General features: G+C 38.8%; 1 protein-coding gene across 1 annotated transcript; it reads left to right on the plus strand.

Moving 5' to 3' along the window:
- Nucleotides 1-2,745: 2,745 nt before the first annotated feature.
- gabrp (gamma-aminobutyric acid type A receptor subunit pi) lies at nt 2,746-24,215 on the plus strand. Its single transcript, XM_055224652.1, has 9 exons — nt 2,746-2,797; nt 2,940-3,052; nt 5,683-5,750; nt 5,829-6,046; nt 9,598-9,680; nt 11,345-11,482; nt 18,183-18,335; nt 22,798-22,991; nt 23,859-24,215. The coding sequence occupies exons 2-9, from the start codon at nt 2,947-2,949 to the stop codon at nt 24,183-24,185; spliced, it is 1,287 nt and encodes a 428-aa protein (XP_055080627.1). The 5' UTR covers nt 2,746-2,797; nt 2,940-2,946; the 3' UTR covers nt 24,186-24,215.
- The last annotated feature ends 527 nt before the right edge of the window (nt 24,216-24,742 follow it).

The following is a 24,742-nucleotide window of genomic DNA, read 5'->3' on the forward strand; positions in this document are numbered from 1 at the left end:
CGTACAGCACTTCAGAGTCACACTGTGATCCAACGTTTATGTAAAATTGTCTGAACACATTCTGTACTGGACAGGAGACGCGGCACGGAGGAGACTGATGGACAATGGTCTACAGTCCAACAGCCAATCAGGACGCACGACACAATGGTCTACAGTCCCTTAGCAACGCTGTCAATCAAATCTGTTGCTAACACTACCAGGAGTGACCTCGGGGGAAAGAAGGCGCCTGATTTGTCTGTTATTAATGTTCATATCTTGATTTACAGACACAAAAGTGAAATAAAAACCCCAGGATCATGTAGAGGGTTAATAAGAACATTTAAGACCAAAATGACCACTCGTGGCGTCGGAAGTGTGCACATTGTGTACTCACTTTTTATTTGATTTGCTCTGTCCATTTACATATAAAGTCTATGGTCAGTTTGCAGATGGGACATAATTTGTCGGGGTAAACAGTTTGTGGATTCGTTGAAAGCGTTTACTGGTGTGCGCCTCGTCCCGTCTCTGTCTCCGTCTCCACTGGGAGGTTTGACGTCCACAGATGTCTCTTAATGTGCAGCTTGTCCGTCACAGTTACTCGAGTCCTGGAGCCATTTTAGACAAACGGAGCCACGATCGCTCACAGTACATGATTAGTACTGAGCTCTTTGATTATGTTTGTGATTAATGAGGTGAACCAGAGGAGAAACTGTCCAAACGACACTTAGAAACGAAAAAAAAAATGTAGGAAAATGAAAGATAATGTAATATGGCTGAACTGTTTGGAAGAAAAAGTCTAACTGGGAACTTTTTTGGGTGTTAAGTTTTGCAATTTTAACGTTTTTTAACACATCCCGGAGCGCTAGCGTTTGAAAGAAAACTCAAGTGTGGCTCCTGTGCGTTTCAGAACATGTTTGAATTGGTCTAAATTAAATGAGTTTAAAACGTCTCCGTTCACTCGATGGAAAAGTAGTTTGTTCATCGCTGTCAGAAGAAAAACACTGAATAAATGTGTTTATTAAATGTGTTTATGGGACGATGACGACGACAGACTCACTCTGTACCTCACCTGTTTGTTGAACTTTGAAACAGGAAGTTTTAAAACAAGATTTCATGATTGTCTATGGCTAAAAACTGAGCGATAGAGAAGAGGAGGAGAAAGGGGGAAGAGCAGAGGTGGAAGAAGAACTTTTAATCCAAGATCTCATCATTGTCTAGGTCTGAAAACTGGACAATAGAGAGAAGGAGAGAGGAAGAGGAGAGAGGGAGAGGAGAGAGGGAGAGGAGAAGAATGGGAGGAGAGGAAGAGAAAGGGAGGAAAGTAGGAAGGGAGAGGAGAGAAACAGGAGAGGAGGACAGAGGCAGGATAGGAAGAGAGAAACAGGAGAGAGGATGAGGAGAAGACAGGGAGAAGGGAGAGAGAGGAGGGAGGGGAAGGAGAAGAGAGGGAGGAGGAGGACAGAGAGGAGAGGATGAGAGAGAGGAGCACACAAAAAAAGAGGAAAGGCATCAGAGGAGGAGAGAAGGAGAGCAGAAGAATGGGAGGAGAGGAAGAGAAAGGGAGGAAAGTAGGAGGGGAGAAGAGAGAAACAGGAGAGGAGGACAGAGGCAGGATAGGAAGAGAGAAACAGGAGAGAGGATGAGGAGAAGACAGGGAGAAGAGAGAAAGGAGAGAGGAGAAGAGAGGGAGGAGGAGGACAGAGAGGAGAGGATGAGAGAGAGGAGCACACAAAAAAGAGAAAAGGCATCAGAGGAGGAGAGAAGGAGAGCAGAAGAATGGGAGGAGAGGAAGAGAAAGGGAGGAAAGTAGGAGGGGAGAAGAGAGAAACAGGAGAGGAGGACAGAGGCAGGATAGGAGGAGAGAGGGTGAGGAGGAGAGGAGGAGAAGGAATGAGAGAGGGAGAAGAGAGAAAGGAGAGAGGAGGAGTGAGGGGAAGGAGAAGAGAGGGAGGAGGAGAGAGAAAGAGGACAGAGAGGAGAGGATGAGAGAAGAACACAAAGAAGGGGAAAGGCAGCAGAGGAGGAGAGAGGGAAGAAGAAGAGAAACAGGAGAGAGGGGGAGGAGAAGAGAGGGAGGAGGAGGAAAGAGAAACAGGAGAGAAGGAGAGAGAGCATGAGAGAGGAGGAGACAAAGAGAGGAGAGGAGAAACAGGACAGAGGGAGAGAAGAGACAGAGGGAGGAAGAGAGAGAGGGAGAGAGGAGAGAGAGTGAGAGGGAAGGAGGAGGAGAGAAAGGAGAGCATGAGAGAGGAAGAGATAGAGAAGAGAGGAGGACAGAGGCAGGAGAGGGGAGGAGAGGGGAGGAGAGAGAGGGGGAGGAAAAGAGGAGAGGAGGAGGAACAGCAGAGGTGGAGAAAAACTTTTAATCCAAGATCTGATGATTGTCTCGGCCGTACTAGAACTGAAAAGGGGAAAAACAACTTTTTTTTGTTATTTCAGTCTCACAAAAATGTCACATATTGGAAGGACATTTAAACTGGAGCCACTGCAGCTTTTTAATAATGTGAGATAAACATTTATAATCAACCTGCTCCTGTTTTGAACGTTTTAAATGGACCTGGGCGGGACTTTGACTTGTTTGTTTTGTTCTGTGTTTCGACAGTTTGAACAGTTCTCGATATTCCACAAATAAACTCCCTATTCCCACATAAAACATCAAATCTGTGCATTAATTCCACACAGAAACCCCACAGACCAGCGCCAGCCCTGACTCTGTATCGTGTCGGACTTCTCCCAGACTCCTCCTTCTCCTCCTCATCATCATCATGCTCCTCCTGCTCCACGCGGCGTTGATCCTGTTCGTGACCCACGCGCCGGGGTGAGTACAACACGGATTACACTTTAATAGCTCTATTGTGTTGGTGTTGTCACTTTCCCGGAGAATCTCGTTGCTTTATCAGCTCATTTCTCCACATTGTAATTGCCTCCAGTCATTTCCTTTTTTTTTCCTGTATCACCAGAAGCTGCATGTTCACGTCAAATCACTGGGGCGAATGGAACGACTCGCAACTTCTACCAACGATTCAAAAGCTCATGAAAGGATATAACCGCTACCTCAGGCCCAATTTCAACGGTAGGCGCTGGATTTTTGCTTTTCGCAGTTGATATCGTGTCACATTCTGCTCCGTCCACGGCGTAAAGACGTGGACGGAGCAGAATGTGACGTCGAAATGAAGCTCGTCGACGCTAGAGCAGTTACAGCGACGGATTTAGAGCTGAGTTTCACGTTTGGAATTACGGTCGCAAGTGTCATAGCAACCAAAGAGCCAATCAGGAGCGAGGTTGTTGCAGGTAAACAATAATCGTCGTTTATCGTGATTAAAAAGGGTCGGTCATAATCGTTCGTGGGGCAAGACTTTTATTGCCAAACAACTCGCAAACTAGGAACTTTCTGCGTTGATAAAGTGTAAACACAAAATAAAAAACGTTGAATAATAATAATAATATATGTTAAAAAAGATATGCGTAAAAATAAAATAGTCTTAGAAGTAGATTTATACAACAACAACATCAGAACAACAGAATTATAAAGAAAAGATAATCGTCCAGCACTGATTATCGTTGTTATGTCACAAGAATGTGCGGAAAAAACCTGCTTCTCCGTGTTTTCTTCTAGATCTTTGTTGTTTAATTCATTTCAGTCTTTATTAAGAACACAGAAGATCCGGTTCATAGTGAATAATACGAAAAAATAAAATAAAAATACATAATATGCACGTTATAATGAACGCTAATGTCTTATTGTTGTCACTTATAACAAAGTACTGGACAATTACAGCTGTTTAAACATGTAACTTATTCATAATATTAAAATTTAAATGACTCATATCCATAATTTAAAAAAAAAATGTCAATAGTGTAATAATTATCCTGATATAATCGTTAATCGCAATTATTTTCGTCACCATAATCGCCAAATTTCAATATCGTCCCAGGTCTAGAGCTTTCCTTAGCAACGCTGTCAATCAAACCTGTTGCTAACGCCAGCGGGAGTGACCAGGGAAGGGAAAGAAGGCGCCTGATTTGTTTGTTATTAATGTTCATGTTTTGTTTATTTACGTTCAAAATTGCGAAATAAAAACTCCAGGATCATGTAGAGGGTTAATACGAACATTTAAGACCAAAATGAGTCTGACAGCAGCAGGTACAGAGAGAGGACAGAAAAAACAACAAAAAATAATAATAATAAGTAAAAATAATAAGTAAAAATTACAAAAACAAAAAAAACAACCCTCAAAATAACAAAAAATAAATAAAAATTATAGTAAAAATAACAAAAAAACATCAAAATATAAAAAAAATCAACTCAAATTACAAAAAAAAAAAAATAAAGTAAATAAAAAAATAATCAAAGTAACAAAAAAAACTTATGACAAAAACAGCTAAAAACAACCCTCCAAAAAAAAACAAAAAAAAAACAAAAAAAAACAAAAAAAAAAAACAAAATCCAGGATCATGTAGAGGGTTAATCTGAACATTTAAGACCAAAAGGACGAGTCTGACAGCAGCAGGTACAGAGAGAGGAGACACGGTTTTTCAATAGAAAGTGAATTGGAGCCAGAGTCGATGGAGCCGGAAGCGTGTACATGCTCACTTGCTGTTTGGCTAGCAGGTTAGCTATGTCCATATATATAAACAGTCTATGGGCTGCACAAGAAAACCATAAAAATCGAATGGAGCTCTACAGTGACGCTCATGTTCTGGACATAAATTTCTCATAAATTTTTCACATAGTTTTTTCTCGTTTCTGTGTAAAATCTGCACATCTGACCGGGCGACAGGTGCATCGCAGGAGAAGCATTTTGTCTGAAGGGTTAAGTAAACTCCCGCACACTGTCTCACTCTTGATCTACTTTTATTCTTACGTTTCTGTCCCTCTGACGTTCCTCAATTTTGGTCGTAAATGTTCGTATTAAGGGACCGAAACGTTACAAAAATAAAAGTGAACCAAGAGTGAGACAGTGTGCGGGAGTTTCCTTAACCTTTCACATAGACAAAAAGAGTCCAAAAGCATCGCTACGTGCTAACCAGCTACATGCTAACCAGCTACGTGCTAACCAGCTACATGCTAACCAGCTACGTGCTAACGAATATCCATCACGCTGCTGTTTTAAGTCCAAAAAGCACATTTAAAACACAAGATTCTGCCAAATGTTTGAACAATTTAGTGGTTTATAAAGTTTCAGAAACAATTTGAAGTTAAATTCTCTGTGGTCATTCGTTTCCACGGAGCTGATTCTGCAAGCTTTCAAACTTTTAATATGATTTTTTCAGCAAGTCTAAGAGACAAATGAACGGGGTGAGCGTCCACGTTGAACTCCGTTGCGGTTCACGTTTGGAAAGTAGGATTTTTGTTCCGAGAAACACTGAAACATCACGGAAACTGATAAACGAACACAAAAACCTCACGCGTTTTCATTTGAAGCGTAACAGACGAGGTGTTTTGTCCTCTGCAGAGTAAATTCTAATCTAAATAACTGCTGTCGCTGCGATTTCACGACTGTCCCAAGCTAAAATTCCATTCCGATCCCGTTCCGAAACACTGGGGAGGCGTTTTTTTCTTTTGTGGCGTTGAATCTGTCGTCCTGAAAAACTCTTTAATCAAGCAAAACCTGTCTGTGGCACGAAGCGATTTTTCAACATGGAAGCAATCAGCGAGTCTCGTGTGCGTCAGGAAAAACTGTTCTGTTTTCCAATTCCCAGCGGGGCCTGTGGAGATTGGAATGAGCCTGGATATCGCTAGTATCGATGCCATCTCTGAAATCAATATGGTATAGATCCTTCCTATATATTTTTGACTTTACGCTGATAAAAGGCAGTAAATTGATTTCTTTTCCCCTTCTTCTCAGGACTACACAGCCACAATCTTTCTCCGTCAGAGGTGGCGCGATTCCCGGTTGATATTCCCAGGAAATGAGAGCGTGAGCGTGGACGGCCGGCTGGTATCGCTCCTGTGGATTCCTGATACTTTTATCCCAGATTCCAAGCGCTCCTTCCTACACGATGTGACAGTGGAGAACCGGCTCATCCGGATCTTCAGCAACGGAACGGTTCTCTACGCTTTACGGTAATTAGTTTATAATAGCGGCACTCGGGAAGCGGAGAAATGCTAATCCTACGCGTTTGATTTCACGGCTTTTATGCTAATTTGGAATTTCAGCCTTGGAATTTCAGGGAAAGTGCTTGTTTTTATTCATATGGATCTGGTCTCAAGGACACGCTGAACATAATGAGTTTTTGAGTAGTATTTTTTCAGTTTTTCCTTGTGTCTTTACCTTAACCGTCGGTGGAAGAAGTACTACGTTTTGTGGCAGATATCGGAGCAAAAAATACTCAAGTAAATACAAAAGTGTCACATGGAAAATCTATTTAAGTAAAAGTTTAAAGTACCTGTTTAAAAATGTACGTGAAGAGTGAAAAGTTAAAGTATTTCACGCAGATTTTGAGTCTTTTAAAGCTTCAAATGTGGTGATTTTGATTTAAAAAATAAATAAATAAATAATTGCTGAATTTTGTCAAATGGAAAAAATTGAATTGATATTTTTTTCTATCTGTTTTTATTTGTTTATTTTTCTTTTGCTCAAATTATGAACGTGTTTAAAAAAAATAATAAAAATAAAAAACAACTCAGACTTTTCAGCAGGTCTCACAAAAAAATAAAAAAAATACTTAAACTTTTCAGTCCAGATCAGAAATGTAGTGAAGTAGAAAGTAGATACTGCTTTCAAACGGACTGAAGTAAAAATAAAAAGTATCCACTGTAAAATGTACTTAAGTAAAGTACAGATACCTCACATTTATACTTTAGTACATTACTTTTCTTTCTTTTTTCTTTATTTGTCAGGGACCATGCACAAATTCATCAATCTTACAAAAGAAAAGATGATTTGTTCTAGATTTAGCTACAACTAAAATACACATTTCATTACAATTACATCATAAGTACTTTTACTACTACTTTTACTCGTTTTCGTTCCACCTCGGGCCTTGACGCGGAGCTTGTAGTGATTCTTGTTCAATCCCTGTATTTAGTTCAGCTGCAGGACTCGCTCGTTTTGGCCGTGGTTCAGATTCATTCTCACGTCACAAATCGTTCCACTCGTTCAAACGCTCGGCCGAATCAATGACAGAGACGAGAATGGACTTTTAAAACGACGCGACGCCGAGGACGACTCACCGTCTGAGGTTGTGTGTCTGGGCTCTGCAGCGAGAAGCAACGATTTAATGTTTGTTTTTTGACACAACCCATAATTTAAATCAAACCTGTTCGACAAACTGTTCTGTTCAGAGTTTTGTCCATGTTCTAGTCGTTTCTTCTCGTTGAGCCTCTGAAGTTTTATTTGGACTGATTCATGTTTGAGTTTAATCTTTAATCGACTATTTTCAAGACGCCATTTTGTTGATCGATTCCCATTTTCACCTCCGCCTGTACACGCCCACTGTGACACGCCCACTGTGACACACCCACTGTGACACGCCCACTGTGACACGCCCACTGTGACACACCCACTGTGACACGCCCACTGTGACACGCCTACTGTGACACGCCCACTCTGACACGCCCACTGTGATACTCTTAGGATTTGGCAGCGTCGCGTCATCATTTTGGTACAAATGAAAAAAAGAATGTGCTGCTCTAGTGTGATGTGCATCTGTCCATAGGGGGCGCCGACAGTATTTGTTGTGATGACGTTTACGGCGACATCAGCTCCATTGGACACCGCAGTTTTCTAATACTGAGCTCAGCGGATTTGTTTATTTTATTAAGTCGTTTTACATCAGTGGTGTCAAACACATTTTCACCAAGGGCCACATCAGCAAAATGGCTGCCATCAAAGGGCCAGATGTAAAAAAACAAAACAAAAAAACCCCAACTTTTTAAACTTTTAATTAACTCTGTATTTATTACTTATTCAAGTTACAGATATATCATATGCATTTGCCTAGATGTAAAAATATGTCTGTGTAACTGTATGTCCTGATAAAGTGACAGTTTAAGACCATCATACTTTTTAATGTACCCTGTCGAGGGCCACAGAAAATGATGTGGAGGGCCACATTTGGCCCGCGGGCCTTGAGTTTAGCACATGTGTTTTAGATGAATATTGTGATTTAAAATGTGTAAATTATAACAAAATGATCCACAGACATGAGAACCATAGAGACACAAGCTCAATAAGGCCAACCTTTCTGACAGCCACTGTGTTTAATTCCATACTGCGGCACATTCCAGGTAATGAGACATGATGCAGTGTATCTGGTTTGCGTCTTTGCTGTAGTGTGGGTTATTCACACGCTCACATTTTAGCCTTGGCTTTTGACGTTATATATTTTTTACATTGAATAAAACACAAAAAAAGTAAAACACACATAGTAACATAAAGAGATCGACTGGTATGTTTTTTTTCGGGGCCGATGCCGATTGTTTAGAATCCAGAGCAACCAGTCGGCGATATTTTGGGTTGATATTTTGGACTGATTTAGATTATTTTCCCAAAATTATATACCATACTTTCCGGAGTATAAATCGCACTTTTTTTTATAGTTTGTCCGGGAGTGCGACTTATACTCAGATGCGATTTACATGTGAAATATATCATTTTTTTTCTTCATTATTATGCATTTTTTGGCTGTGCGACTTATACGGTAATTTAAATGTACTACAAACTCCTCCCACATCCTTTTTTTTACCTCCAACCTATAACAGAGCTTTGTAGTCACATGTTGCATCGTTTTGCATAGTTTCTAAAACAAAATATCTCCCTCTGCTGGAGATTTAAGACCAATAGCAGACACGCGAAAAAGACATAACCTACAATTTTAAAAACAAACGTAATTTAGATAAGAAAAAAAACATTTTCTGGAGTGTAAGTCGTACTTTTTTTCATAGTTTAGCCGGGAGTGCGACTTATATGTGAAATTTTATTATTTACGTTTGTTTTTTTCTTCATTTTTATACATTTTTTGGCTGGTGCGACTTATACTCATATATAAAAACGTCATTTAAATTTACTACAAACTCCTCCCAAGTCCTTTTTTTTTTACCTCAAACCTTGAACAGAGTGGCGTGGTCACTTTTTTTTAGGCAGTAGCTCGCCCTCTGCTGGAGATTTAAGGCCGATAGCGGATACGCGAACAAGATATAACCTACAATTTTAAAAACAGATGTAATTTAGTTTAAAAAAATGAAAAAATACAAGAGAAATTTAAAAGAATCCTGGAAATATCTTATGGAAATATCTCTGGGGATCGTGGTTTGATGGATATGAAGCCTGACGGAGGCTCACGTTAAACATCTTACGCTCGCCGTCCCTATAGCGAAGCCTGTCAAATGGAGCAGTGCCGTTCACGTTTCCATGTTTATACTGATACGTGTAATAATAAAAAGAAGACACATAAAACGATCCAGAGATTCGTTCCCCGATGTGTCAGTGAACTTCAGTATACATCGTCTGATCAATACCTCATTAAAGCTTCCAGCACATAAATATATCGACGCATATGGGACTTCTTCGCTTTCATAACATCACAGATTTTCATGTGTCGATATCAAAGGTCTTATCGAATGTGTATGTACGTTTGTGTGTTTGTGTGTGTGTGTGTGTTTGTGCACGACAGGATCACGGCAACCATCGCCTGCAACATGGACCTCACCAAGTACCCCATGGACCGCCAAGAGTGCACGCTGCAACTGGAGAGCTGTGAGTAGAACACGTGAAGAAGAAGAAGAAGTCCATGCACGTAGGCCTGTCACGATAACGCAACCTGAAGAAAAAATAAAAAATAAATAAATGAGCTATAAAACAAAATTATCTCCTAAAAACGTAGTCTAAATGTGCAATATTGTGTAAAAATATGAACGTACATGAACGCGACGGTTAAATGTATTACGCAAAATGGACTCAAGTCGTGTTCTAACGCTGTTTCCTCCTCAAAAACAGACCTGGAGTTGTGTTTTGTTTTGTCGATGCGTTTGAGTAACACTTTATCATGCTCTGTTCCACCTTGTGATGTCATCGAGTGGTAGTTTTCAAGTTAATGGCTCCTTTTTTTAACCTTTAGTTCAGTAAAGATCGGCAATTCCAGAAGATGAAATCATCCAAATTATTCTAGAAATGAAGGTGTGTGGAGTTTAAAAACACAGTGGAGCACTTCCTGTTTTACCACATGATGACGTCACAAGGTGGAACAGAGTGTTTTCTGTTATATGTCTGCAGGGTTTGTGTGTTAATCATGTGTGAAAGAAACAAAAAACACAACTCCAGGTCTGTTTCCTGACGAAGAAACAACGTCCCTTCCCGTCCACACCGCTGGTTTAACAGGGAGCGGACGCTTAGCAACGCTGTCAATCAAACCTGTTGCTAACGCTAGTGGGAGTGACCTCAGGGAAAGAAGTTGCCTGATTTTTCTATTATTAATGTTCATATGTTGACTTACAGACACAATAGTGAAATAAAAACCCCAGGATCATGTAGAGGGTTAATACAAACATTTAAGACCAAAATGATGAGTCTGAAGCAGCAGAGACAGAGAGAGGACACAGTTTATCAAAATAACAAAAATAAAAACACAACTCAAAATAAATGAGAAATAAAAAAAAATTAAAAAAAACTGAAAATAACAAAAAAAATTAAGAAAATAAACTAAAAAAAACCTCAAAGCAACAAAAAAATTAAATATATATATATATATATAAAATAAAAATAACAAAAAAAAAAAACTCAAAATAACTTAAAATAGCAAACAAAAAACCCTCAATATAAATAAGATAAATAAATCAACTCAAAACACCTCAAAAAAATGAACCCCAGGGGAGAGAGGGGACGCAGTTTTTCAATAGAAAGTGAATTGGAGCCAGAGTCGATGGAGCCGGAAGTGCGCACATGTTTGGAACGTGGTGGCTAGCAGGTTAGCTATGTCCATTTATATATACAGCCTATGCTTTGAACACTTAATATTTACATTTTTTCAACCTTCTCCAGCTCAGTTCTCATTATGATACAGAACATTACCTAAATATTTCCCACTAGTACAACAAAAAAGTCGATTTCGCAGACAGATATAAGGCAGTGTCCAGCATTAATCTGACCAGAACTGAAGAAACGGCTTGGACGAGCAGCCAAACATCTTCACTTTTCGTCCAGTCGACCGATCGGACTTTTTCTCTCACTGAGTCGATGTTGCGTGTATCGTGTCAGGCCTAAGTCCACATCCCCCATCACCTGAAGTTTTTTTTAAACTTTCAAATCAATGCCATTTCACTCTGACCACGCCTCCATCTCCCCCGCCCCTCATGTGAGTATCGTGAACACGCTGAATACTCAAAGTTGATGTGTGCGTAGGCTGATGCTGTTTCTATGGACAGGGGGCTACAACTTGCAAGACGTTGTGTTTTACTGGACCCGAGGGAACGATTCTGTCCGAGGCCTGGACACTCTGCGGCTCGCTCAGTACAGCGTGGAGAGCTACTACACCACAGTGGCGGAGGCGGTGTATGAGACAGGTGATGTATACTAACTCTGGACTAACTCTGCACCCCGCTGTGCTCTTATCGCAGTAAAGCCGACGCTGCAGGACTGTCTCTGCACAGGCTGTAGTGAGGAGCATACACAAACACTCGCCTTATGTTGAGTTTGCAGATAAACGATATCCAAGTTTAAAGTTAGAGTTCTGGAGACTTGTTTTCTATTATTTACTCTCTTTGGATTATCGTAGTTGCAGTTCTAGCTTGTCCTTGACTTGACTAAGGCTATTTTAGACCCATAGACTGCAAAAAAAAGTGGACTAAGTGAGTTTGACGTCTCCCACAGCGTTCAGCTCCAGTCCAATGAAGCTAATCGAGGCTAGAGCAGATATAGCGGCTAATTTAGAGCTGAGTTCCATATTTGGAATTTTGACCATGAGTATCATCGCAGGAGTGAAGCTGTTGAAGGTAACGCCCCTTTTGTACCTCCACCCAGGGCCGGTCCAGACTATAATCAGACTGAGCAGCTGCTTAGGGCCCCAAGGCCACCAGGGGGCCCCCATGAGCTCATACATTTAAATTGAAAATAACATAATATATCACGTTTTATTGGACACGGGGCTTGTGTGTTTACAGCAGCTTAAATATCTAATATCTCTAAAACAATTACATTTGTTTTTATATCTAAAGTAGTAAAATATCTGCTGCTGTGTTTGTTTTTGAGTCGGGCAGAGGTGAGGGCAGCTCTGTGTTTACACCGGAGCAAGGACCCGACATAATGTAAATGTAAGAAACACACAACTGGACACATTAAAATCCACCAGAAACAAAGAAAAAATGTCTAGAATTTTAAAAATATTGATCCCCCCTTATATGTTTGTGTTTTGTTCTTGTGTCTGTTGTATTTGTGTCGTTCTGGATGTTTTCAGTCTGATGTTGTTCAGATAAACACAAATAAAACTGTTCAAAGTGATGAGAGCAGAGTCAGAATGTGTCAAATGTGAATCACCAACAGCTGAACCAGGAGGGGGCCCCAGAGACACATTCAGCTTAGGGCCCCCTGAACGCTGGGACCGGCCCTGCCTGCACCTCTGATTTAGCAGGGGGCGGGCTCTTAGCAAGGCTGTCAATCAAACCTGTTGCTAACGTTCTTTCTTTATTCTTTATTTGTCAGGGAGCATGTACAAATTCATTAATCTTACAAAAAAAGTATGATTTGTACCAGATTTAAACACATTAACCCTGTAGCGTCGGATGCTATCGCCGCCGTTAGACTCGCGGTTGTGGACTTTCCGTTACCGTAACTCCACAACTAATCGTCCTTCATGTAAATTCAAACGGCGTCTCAAAGCAGAGGCATGAGGCTCTTTAAATATGTCACTGTCATTACGGTCATGTGCTTACGTCGCCCTCGAAGACGACCAATCAGACCAATCAGAGCGCAGGTTCCACGTCAGATATTCAATGCGTCAAAGAAAAAATACGGATGGATGTGTAAAATAGAGGTAGTTGTGTGAAAAAAGGCCAAAGTACAGGCTGATACTTCCTTTAACATGATTTTTATGGCGAAAAAAAGAATCAAAGTCTGTGCGTGATATAATGGTCTATAAGGTGCTCAGTCCTTAAAGGGTAAAAAATGATATTATAAGATCAGTTCATCGTTAACATTCGCAGTTAAATACAATAATATGTCCCCGAGTCCAATACATGATGTGTCCTACAGTCCAAACACATAAGAAAAATAATTATCTGCAGGTTTTTACAGTGAAACAGAACAGTATAAATGAACTAAACTGATGTCGACACAGTTGATTTTCTAAAATGAAGCGAGGGAGAATGACCTCGGGAAAAGAGGCGCCTGATTTGTCTGTTATTAATGTTCACATCTTGATTTACAGACACAATAGTGAAATTAAAACCCCAGGATCATTTAAGACCAAAATGATGAGTCTGACAGCAGCAGGTACAGAGAGAGGACACAGTTTTTCAAAAATACAAAAAATAAACTCAAAATAACAAAAAAACAGAACAAAACAACAAAAAAACAACAACTAAAAAACACAAAAAAAAACCCAACTCAAAATAATTAAAAAACAAACCAAAAAACTCGAAATAACTAAAAAAAAGAAAATAAACCAAAAAAATCAAAACAACTAAAAAAATAAAAATAACAAATAATAAAAAACGCTTAAAAAAATGTATTAATTTAAAAAAAAAACTCAAAATAACTTGAAAAGAATATATAATAAAAATAACAAACAAAAACCCATCAAAATAAAAATAAATAAATAAAAACCTCAAAATAACAAAAAAACAGACCAAAGCAAAAAAACAACTAAAAAACACAAAAAACCCCAACTCAAAATAATTAAAAAACAAACCAAAAAACTCGAAATAACAAAAAAAGAAAATAAACCAAAAAAATCAAAACGACTAAAAAAACCCCCCAAAAACAAATAATAAAAAACGCACAAAAAAATTTATTAATAAAAAAAACCTCAAAATAACTTGAAAAGAATATATAATAAAAATAACAAACAAAAACCCATCAAAATAAAAAATAAATAAATAAAAACCTCAAAATAACAAAAAATAAAAAAGTAAATAAAAAAACAAACCTCAAAATACCTCAAAAAAATTAACCCCAGGATCATGTAGAGGGTTAATACAAACATTTAAGACCAAAATGACGAGTCTGACAGCAGCAGGTACAGAGAGAGGACACAGTTTTTCAATAGAAAGTGAATTAAAGCCAGAGTTGATGGAGCTGGAAGCGCACACATGATCACTTCCTGTTTGTAACACGGCGGCTATGTCCATTTATATTTATAGTCTCAGTTTAGACCTAGTTCAGCCCTAATTTAGGCCTTAAATAGTCCTGAGATCTGGTTGTACTTGAAGTCTAAATATTTTCTTAAAGAGACTTGGCCGATTATGATTGAGAACCACTATTTTTTGCCTTTTTTCAAATTATTTTCTTATTACACTGACACAGCAGGACAGACTGTAGTGAGTAACACATAGAAACGTTCACCTTATGTTGAGTTTTGGAGACTTGTTCTGTATTATTACTGTTTTCTACGGAAGGATCCTCTATTTTAGACCTAATTGTTCCCACATTGGTGCCCTCCAGGAGTTTCAAAAGACTTATAATCATCTAGTTTTTTGTCTCAGCTCCAGCAAATTGCCCCAGGACGAGCCGACACGGAGCCAAAAATCTAATTATAATCTCATCAGATGTGCTATATTGGTCTTGACGTCTTATTGTGATTCAATTTTTCTTATTTATTGCGGCTCTGTGGCTCAAACACGAAGACTTTCCACACATGTTTCTGCTGTTGGTTCACCTCTGTAAGGATCTGAGTGAGTGACAGCTGGATTAAACCAATCACAGTGAAGAGTGTAGTTTTAGAAGAAGAATTAGACTCATTTACTTCTTTCAGACAATCTACTCTGAGGACTAAAGGAAGCTAATCTAAGTTTACTCTAGTTGAATTTTCATAGTTGATAAATAATTGCAGTTCTCGCTAGTTCTTGGCTTGGCTCTAGGGATATTTTAGAACCAGTTAAGCCATATTTTAAGTCTTGAATAGTCCTGGTTGAGATCTGGTGGTACTCAGAAGGCTAAATACAGTATTTTCTTAGTAGTACTTGGTGAGTGAACCACAGTTTCCTCTCTCTGTGACGGAGGTGAAGAGGCCCGTCCTGGAGGTTCATGTCATTTGATGCTTATTTAGCTAAAAAAAAAAAAAAAAAAAAGTCAGAATAATGAAATGCAGTTATCTTTTTATAGTGATAATAATCTTTATATTTTTCTAATCGCACTGGTCCCTCGTTTATCGCGGGGGTCACGTTCTAAAAATAACCCGCAATAGGCAAAATCTGTGAAGTATCAGCTTTATTTTTTACATTATTCTCTCTGTTTTTGTCTGTAAAACACCTCACCACACACTTTATACACTTTTCTCACACAGGCGTTAACATTTTCTCACATTTCTCTCTCGTTTAAACTCTCTCAAAGTTCAAACCTTCGTAGGCGTCTTTGTCGGTGCAGAACGTTTCATCGACATTGTGGGTTTTGTCGGGGAGAAAACAAATCGCAAACGTACAGCACTTCAGAGTCACACTGAGATCCAACGTTTATGTAAATTTGTCTGAACACATTCTGTACTGGACAGGAGACACGGCACGGAGGAGACTGATGGACAATGGTCTACAGTCCAACAGCCAATCAGGACGCACGACACAATGGTCTACAGTCCAACAGCCAATCAGGACGCACAACACAATGCACGTTCTGTAAAAAAAGCATGCAGAATTTGACTAAAAAAATCCACGAAACAGTGAGACCTCGAAAGATGAACCGCGATATAGCGAGAGACGACTGTACTATCAATGTATTTCAATCGTATAAAGAAGTGGATTCAGTGAGTGTAACGTCAGAGGCAAATCTGGAGTCAAGTTCTATATTTGGAATTCTGATCATGAGTATCATAGCAACCAAAGAGCCAATCAGGAGCGAGGCTGATGAAGGTAAAGCCCCTTCTCGTCTCGTCCGCTGGTTTAGGAGGGAATGGGAGCTTAGCAACGCTGTCAATCAAACCTGTTGCTAACGTGAGCGGAGTCGATTTTTTTATTCATGAAACTGCTACAAAGAGTTAAGTACAATAATGGGTTCTAATTGTGATTGTATTTTTTCACTGTGATTGGTTTATTACTCTTAAGGGGGGAACACACCTCCAACGCACCTGTCGCCCGGCCAGGTGTGCAGAGTTTACACAGAAACAAAAAACACAATTCCAGCCTTATTCTCAAATGACTTTCTTGACTAAAATCTCCGTCGTGGCGTCTTTGTTTGGTGAATTCGCCCAATTACTAATCTCTACCCTTTATACCTGCCCAAGGCTCATAAATACTCACATATGCTCTCCTCACTTTCTAAACCAAATCTTATTCTGAGTTTTCAAAGTGTTTTCCCAAATTGTTCATTATTTTGTCTTCTCGCTGATGTGTTTTTTATGAGCTTTTTTATGGAACAAATACAAAGATAATTGTGGGACATCAGCAGCAAAATGCCAAGTGATCACATCAGCGGCGCCTCGAGCCACGAACACAGGAGATAAAAGTGTTCTGTCGTTCTGGTGTGAGGAAGAACGCCACATTTCTGCTGGTTGTTTATTTTCTGAAACTGTTGGCCATAACCTGCGCCAAAGCAAGAGCAAAACAACAGCCGTGTCACGTCGCTAGAGCCAAAACGTCAGTCGTCCAGGTCTGATCCGTCGTAAACGTCAACTGGACAAATCACTGTACAATGATTTGAAATTCCGACCACAAGTATCATAGCAACCAAAGAGCCAATCAGGAGCGAGGCTGTTGAAGGTAACGGCACTTCCCGTCCGCACCACTGGTTTAACAGGGAGCGGGCGCTTAGCAACGCTGTCAATCAAACCTGTTGCTAACGCTAATGGGAGTGACGTCAGGGAAAGAAGGACCTGATTTGTCTGTTATTAATGTTCATATCTTGATTTACAGACACAATAGTGAAATAAAAACCCCAGGATCATGTAGAGGGTTAATACGAACATTTAAGACCATTTTAAGATGTTTTATTTAGTATTTGAGTACAAAAATTGCCTAAAAATTCAAATTTGCCTTATTTTTCGGAGTTAAAACTTGAATAAGTCAGACTTGGAATTAGATATAAAAAAAAATCCTTGTGTACGTTTTGCCAGTTTAGGTGATTTACAGACACAATAGTGAAATAAAAACCCCAGGATCATGTAGAGGGTTAATACGAACATTTAAGACCAAAATGATGAGACAGGAGCAGGTACAGAGAGAGTCACAGTTTTTCAAAAATACAAAAAATAAACTCAAAATAACAAAAAAACAAAACAAAAAAAACTCGAAATAATTAAAAAACAAACCAAAAAACTCAAAATAACTAAAAAATAATAATAAAATAAACAAAAAAAAATTAACAAATAACAAATAATGCTCAAAATAAATTTTTTTTTAAAAACTCAAAATAACTTGAAAAAAATATATACTAAAAATAACAAACAAAAACTTCAAAATAAAAAAATAAAATAAAAACCTCAAAATAACAAAAAAAAAAAGTAATTAAAAAAATTAACTCAAAATACCTCAAAAAAATTAACCCCAGGATCATGTAGAGGGTTAATACGAACATTTAAGACAAAAATGAGTCTGACAGCAGCAGAGTCGATGGAGCCAGAAGTGCGCCCATGAACACTTCCTATTTGGAACACAGCGGCTAGCAGGTTAGCTATGTCCATTTATATAGACAAAGCTGAGGGTCGATGGAGGGCCATAGACTGGTATAACAGGTTAGAATGAGCCACGAGACCTTTGTTCACGCTTAAATCCTCAAAGGGACACACTAAATATTGGACATTAGCTTTATCAAGGTAGATTTGTCAAAACTTGCAATAAAAAATACTGCTTGAAAGTATAATGGGCCAATGCAAGTGGAAGCCTGAGGGCCAAGAAAAATTGGTCTGAGGGCCACATTTCGCCCCCGGGCCATAGTTTGGATATGTCTGGTCTACAAGTAACTGACAAACAGAATTTTGACATAAAGTTGTCGGCCCAGAAAATAAAAAAAGCAGATATATGAACACATAACAGTTAGAAGAACAACAAAAGGTCTCAACTCTGGACTAAACTCAAAATATCAGATCGTTGTAGTAACTTTCTCTCTTCTTTGTGTTTGCAGGACACTACCCAAAGCTGGTGCTGCACTTTGCCCTCCGCAGAAACGTCCTGTTCTTCATCTTAGAGACGTACGTTCCCTCCATCCTCCTGGTGGTGCTGTCCTGGGTGTCCTTTTGGATCAGCCAGTCCTCCGTCCCCGCCCGCACATGCATCGGTCTGTACTGCCTCTTTAACTCTGTTCTTCTTTGTGACGTTTTATAGCGAGTGTGTTCCAGACTTTAGCATACGCACCTACAGTAAGATTTATGACTATGATCTTTCCACTGGGTTTGGAAAAGGGCAACTTAAATAGGCCCATTTTAAAGTTGCTTAATTAAGTATAAATGTGAACTTTATACTCTCTGCTGTCGTGAAGCACAGACTGTAAAAGAAGTGAGTGTGACGTCACCCACAGCGTTCGGCTCCAGTCAAATGAAGCTCATCGAGGCCAGAGCAGTTATAGCGATGGATTTGGAGCTGAATTTCATGTTTGGAATTTCGATTGTGCGTATCATAGCAACCAAAGAGCCAATCCAGACCGAGAATGTGGAGGGTAACGCTCCTTCCCACCCACAACGCTGGTTTAGCAGGGAGCGGGCGCTTAGCAACGCTGTCAATCCTGGTGTAGTCCCGTTTTAGTCCTGGTTTAGTCCATGTTTAGTTCTGGTTTAATCCTGGTTTAGTCCTGATTTAGTCCTGGTTTAGTCCTGGTTTAGTTCTGGTTTAGTCCAGGTTTAGTCCTGCTTTAGCTCTGATCTCGGGGGCTTAGCAACGCTGTCAATCAAACCTGTTGCTAACGCTAACAGGAGTGACCTCAGGTAAAGACGGCGCCTGATTTGTCTGTTATTAATGTTCATATCTTGATTTACAGACACAAAAGTGAAATAAAAACCCCAGGATCATGTAGAGGGTTAATACGAACATTTAAGACCAAAATGACGAGTCTGACAGCAGCAGAGACAGAGAGAGGACACAATTAAAAAAATAAATAAATAAAAAAATAAACTCAAAATAAAAAAAAAATTAAAATAATTAAAAAAACAAAATAACTCAAAATAATGAAGAAAATAAACTAAAAAAAAGAACAACTCAAAACACTAAAACAAATAATAATAATAATTTAAAAAAACCCTGAAAATAACAAAAAAAAATTGTAAAAATAACAAACAAAAACCCCTTAAAATTAAAACTAAAAACCTCAAAATAACTAAAAATAAATAAATAAATAAATAAACTCAAAATACCTAAAAAAAAAAAAAAAAAAAAAAAGAACAACAGGATCATGTAGAGGGTTAATACGAACATTTAAGACCAAAATGACGAGTCTGACAGCAGCAGGTACAGAGAGAGAGGACACCATTTTTCAATAGAAAGTGAATTGGAGCCGATGGAGTCAGAAGTGCGCCCATGATCACTTCCAACTTTGGAACGCGGCGCTAGCAGGTTAGCTACGTCCATTTATATAAACAGTCTATGTTTTTAGCACAGAGCTGCGGTAAATGTTGAAATAGCGAATCATCATAATAATAATGACATCATGACCAACGCAGCAGATGTCTCAGGGATGAAATTACAGTTTGATTTTTCGCACCACGTCGTTAGCAGCCTGTGGTACTTTACTGGAGCGGAGACAAAAAAGCAGCTGAAGACAATTATAAGTCTTTTGAAACTACTGGAGGGCACCAATATCGGAACAATGTCACTATATGGCAACTGTCCAAGACTTTAAGACCCAAATGGAAGTCACATCCTCATGGAGTGTAAAGGTTTTGATTAGATTATAGATTCTGTGAAACTCAGATTGTCGCAGTAATCGCCCTGTCAAAGTACACAGCTGAAAACTACACACTGAGAAGGGAACAGATCTATAGCCGCTGCTTTTACAGAAACGTGTGCGGACCATTATCTTCAGGTTTATATAGCGGCTCATTTGTCAAACCTGCGGCTCATTAAGTTACGTGTCATGGCTGTAGTTTAAAATTTAATGTGTAACTATTCTGAATGCAAGGGCTCAATGCATTCACTATATAAACTCTATATATAAACGGTGCTGCGTTCCAAATTGGAGATTAGCATGGTCGCGCTTCCATCTCCATCGACTCTGGCTCCAATTCACTTTTAATTGAAAAACTGTGTCCCTTCTCTCTGTAACTGCTGCTGTCATGTTCGTCATTTTGGTCTTAAATGTTCACATTAATCTGCTCTACGTGATACTGGGGTTAAATTTTTTGAGGTATTTTTATTTTATTTTATTTTTTTTTTTTTTTTAGATATATTGAGGTTTTTCTTTTTTATTTTGAGGGGTTAATGTTTATTTTTACTTTTTTTTTGTTATTTTGAGTTTTTTTTATTTTCATTTTTATTATAATTAGTTTTGGTGTTTTGAGGTTTTTTTTGTTTATTTTGAGGTTTGAGGGTTTTTTTTTGTTTTTTAATTATTTTGAGTTTGGTTTTTTTATGTTGAGTTTATTTTTGTTTTTTTTCTGAAAAACTGTCCTCTCTCTCGCTACCTGCTGCTGTCAGACTCGTCATTTTGGTCTTAAATGTTCGTATTAACCCTCTACATGATCCTGGGGTTAATTTTTTAAGTTTATTTTTAGATTTTATTATTATTATTATTATTATTTTATTTTTTTTAGGTTTTTATTTTTTATTATTTTATTTTGAGGGGTTTTTGTTTGTAATTTTTTTTATTTATTTATTTTAGTTATTTTAAGTTATGTTTTATTTTTTTGTTTTTAGTTATTTTGAGTTGGGGTTTTTTGTTATTTTGAGGTTTTTTGTTATTTTAATCTTAATTTTTTTGTTGTTTTAAGGTTTTTTGTTTATTTTCCTTATTTTTGTAGTTATTTTGAATTTTTTAGTTTGTTTTTTAATTATTTATAGGTTTTGTTTTTTTTGTGAGGTTTTTTTTTTTTTTTAGTTTATTTTTTCTGAAAAACTGTGTCCTCTCTCTGTCTCTGCTGCTGTCAGACTCGTCATTTTGGTCTTAAATGTTCGTATTAACCCTCTACATGATCCTGGGGTTTTTATTTCACTATTGTGTCTGTAAATCAAGATATGAACATTAATAACAGACAAATCAGGCGACATCTTTCCCCGAGGTCGCTCCAGCTAACGTTAGCAACAGGTTTGATTGACAGCGTTGCTAAGTGCCCATTCCTTACTAAACCAGCGTTGCGAGCACAAAGGGGCGTTACCTTCAACAGCCTCGCTCCTGATTGGCTCTTTGGTTGCTATGATACTCGGCCGTAATTCCAAATAAGGAACTCGGCGCTCCAAATTCGCCGCTACAACTGCTAGCGTCGATTAGCTTCACGTGAGCGCATTTCTTTATACAGTCTATGGCTAAAACACAGACATTTCTGCTGTTGGTTCACCTCTGTAAGGCTCTGAGTGAGTGACAGCTGGATTAAACCAATCACAGTGAAGTGTGAACTTTCAGGAGAAGAATATGACTCATTTTCCTTTTTCAGACAATAGAATAACATGGCTACTGCAGTATATCCCATGTCCGCACATATAGAGGATCCCGTAGGACTCTATCCATAGCTCGTGTTTACCATTATGCAGCAAATATAAGTTTCCCAGGGTCTTGTTCACGAGTGAGAGAAGCGTGAGATTGACAGACGGATTAGAGCAGAGTCTGCAGTGAGTCATGAGGTGAAGAAGGAGCTGAGTCCAACGGCAAAGCTCTCGATTTACCGTCAATCTACACCCTCACCTATAGTCCTGGTTTAGTCCTGGTTTAGTCCTGGTTTAGTCCGTGTTAATCCTGTTATAGTCTTGGTTTAGTCATGGTTTAGTCCTGGTTTAGTCCTGGTTTAGTTCTGGTTTAGTCCTGGTTTAGCCCTGGTTTAGTCCGTGTTTAGTCCTGGTTTAGTCCTGGTTTAGTCCTGGTTTAGTCCGTGTTTAGTCCTGGTTTAGTCCTGGTTTAGTCCGTGTTTAGTCCTGGTTTAGTCCGTGTTTAGTCCTGGTTTAGTCTTGTTTTAGTCCTGGTTTAGTCCTGGTTTAGTTCTGGTTTAGTCCTGGTTTAGTCCATGTTTAGTCCAGGTTTAGTCCTGGTTTAGTCCTGGTTTTGTCCTGGTTTAGTCCGTGTTTAGTCCTTGTTTAGTCCTGGTTTAGTCCTGGTTTAGTCCGTGTTTAGTCCTGGTTTAGTCCTGGTTTAGTCCTGGTTTAGTCCTGGTTTAGTCCGTGTTTAGTCCTGGTTTAATCCTGTTATAGTCTTGGTTTAGTCCTTGTTTAGTCTTGGTTTAGTCCGTGTTTAGTCCTGGCTTAGTCCTGGTTTAGTCCTGGTTTAGTCCTGATTTAGTTCTGGTTTAGTCCTGGTTTAGTCCTGGTTTAGTCCTGGTTTAGTCCGTGTTTAGTCCTGGTTTAGTCTGTGTTTAGTCCTGGTTTAGTCCTGGTTTAGTCCGTGTTTAGTCCTGGTTTAGTCCTTGTTTAGTCTTCATGAGCCTTGGACCAAAAGAACAAAACCGTTGAAGACCCAGGACACGCTGGGGGGACTATGTGCCTGGAAACGCTTTGGGGTCCCACTGGAGAAGCTGGAGGAAGCGTCTGGGGTGAGGGGGGTCTGGGAGTCTGCTGCAGTAGATAATGGTTTAGGATTAGTTCATCTAAAGTTGTCCCGTCTCCAGGGGTGACCACCGTCTTGACCATGACGACTCTGATGATGGGGGCGCGCACGTCTCTGCCCAACGCCAACTGTTTCATCAAAGCCATCGACGTTTACCTGGGCATCTGCTTCACCTTCATCTTCGGCGCTCTGCTGGAGTACGCCTGTGCACACTTCTACACCATGCAGCACCAGACCATCGAGGAAATACACAGGGTGAGCAGCAGGGGGCGCCTCAAACTCAGCTGCACTACAACCAGGAGCACTTTTAGACAAAAATAAATAAATGAATGAATAAATAAATAAATAAATGAATAAATAAATAAATGAATAAATGAATGAATGAATGAATGAATAACTAACTAAATAACTAACTAACTAAATAAATAAATAAATAAATGAATGAATGAATAAATAAATGAATGAATGAATAACTAACTAACTAAATAACTAACTAACTAAATAAATAAATAAATAAATGAATGAATGAATGAATAAATAAATGAATAAATAAATGAATGAATAAATAAATAAATAAATGAATAAATAAATAAATAAATAATTAAATAAATAAATAAATGAATGAATAAAAAATCAATTAAAAAAAATTAAATTAAATTAATGTAGTTTGTAAGTAAAGTATTGCATTTGATCATTATTTTTCCCCCTAGGCAAGGGATCACTTTTAAATTTAAATAAATAAATAAAAATAAATAAAAAATTTAAATAAAATAGAAAATGAAAAGAATAAAAAAAAAAAATAATAATAATATTAAAATTTAAATTAAATAAATGTAATGGTAAGTAAGAAAAGTATTGCATTTGATCATTATCATCTTTTAGACAAAACAAAAATAGAATAAAAAAAAAATAATAATAATAATTTAAATAAAAATTAATAAACGTAATGGTAAGTAAGTAAAGTATTGTGTTTTATCATTATTGTCGCCCCTAAGCACAAGTCACCTCATGGTAACGTCTGATATATGGCATTTCTCTCAACTCACAAAATGTTTCTATGGCAACTAAATAAAATCACCTTGTCTGTAGATAATCCCATCTCCTAATCTCTTTTCCCTGTAGGAGATTTTGCGGGAGTTACACGAGTCCAAAGGAAACGGCGCCATCCCGATCGTCAGCTCCACCCGGCCCGAGGTGGGGCCCTCCGCGCGGGACGAGCCCCCCACGGAGCAGTCGCCCACCCAGGAAGTGGTCATGAACGGGGAGGCCAAAGAGAGCTCCAAGGGCCAGGGCTGCGGACTGTCCACGGTGAAGCACGCCTCCCGCCGAGCCGCCGCCGTGTTCGTGGTGGAAAATCCTCATAATATCGACCGACACGCACGCACTTTGTTCCCCACGGCGTTTTTCTTCGTGAATATCCTGTACTGGCTTTACTATCTCTGCCTCTAAGTGCAATGAAAGAAGATGCTGCCTCAGTGAGTTTACCGTCCGCAAGCTGCTCTACCTCCTCGTAACGACCTGCAGTGGGAGACTGTAAAAATACTTATAGTTTAGCGCTTTTTTTGTACCATAGAAACGGCTGCGCATTTGGATAAAGCTGTCATTAAGTAAGCCTGGGGTAATGGGTAAACCAGTGGTGGAAGACGTCCTCCATTTTGTTACTCAAGTAAAAGTATCACATGAAAAAAATCTGCGTAAAAGTATTAAAGTACCTGTTTAAAAATGTACTTAAAAGGCCCGTATTACTCTGTTTTCTATGTTTTAATGTTGTTTCCTCGTCACAAACAGACCTGGAGTTGTGTTTTTTTGTTTCATTCACACACGTTTTACACACAGACCCATCTTTTCTCAAGCTGAAAACGCTCTGTTCCACCTTGTGATGTCATCATATGGTAATACAGGAAGTGCTCCGCTGTGTTTTTACACTCCACACACCTTCACTTCTAGAATCATTTGGATGATTTGCCGCTAAGAACTGACTGGGAAAATCCCCACAGCCCCTGCGC

The sequence above is a fragment of the Periophthalmus magnuspinnatus genome, chromosome 10 (assembly GCF_009829125.3).
Source record: "Periophthalmus magnuspinnatus isolate fPerMag1 chromosome 10, fPerMag1.2.pri, whole genome shotgun sequence".
Taxonomy (NCBI): Eukaryota; Metazoa; Chordata; class Actinopteri; order Gobiiformes; family Gobiidae; genus Periophthalmus; species Periophthalmus magnuspinnatus.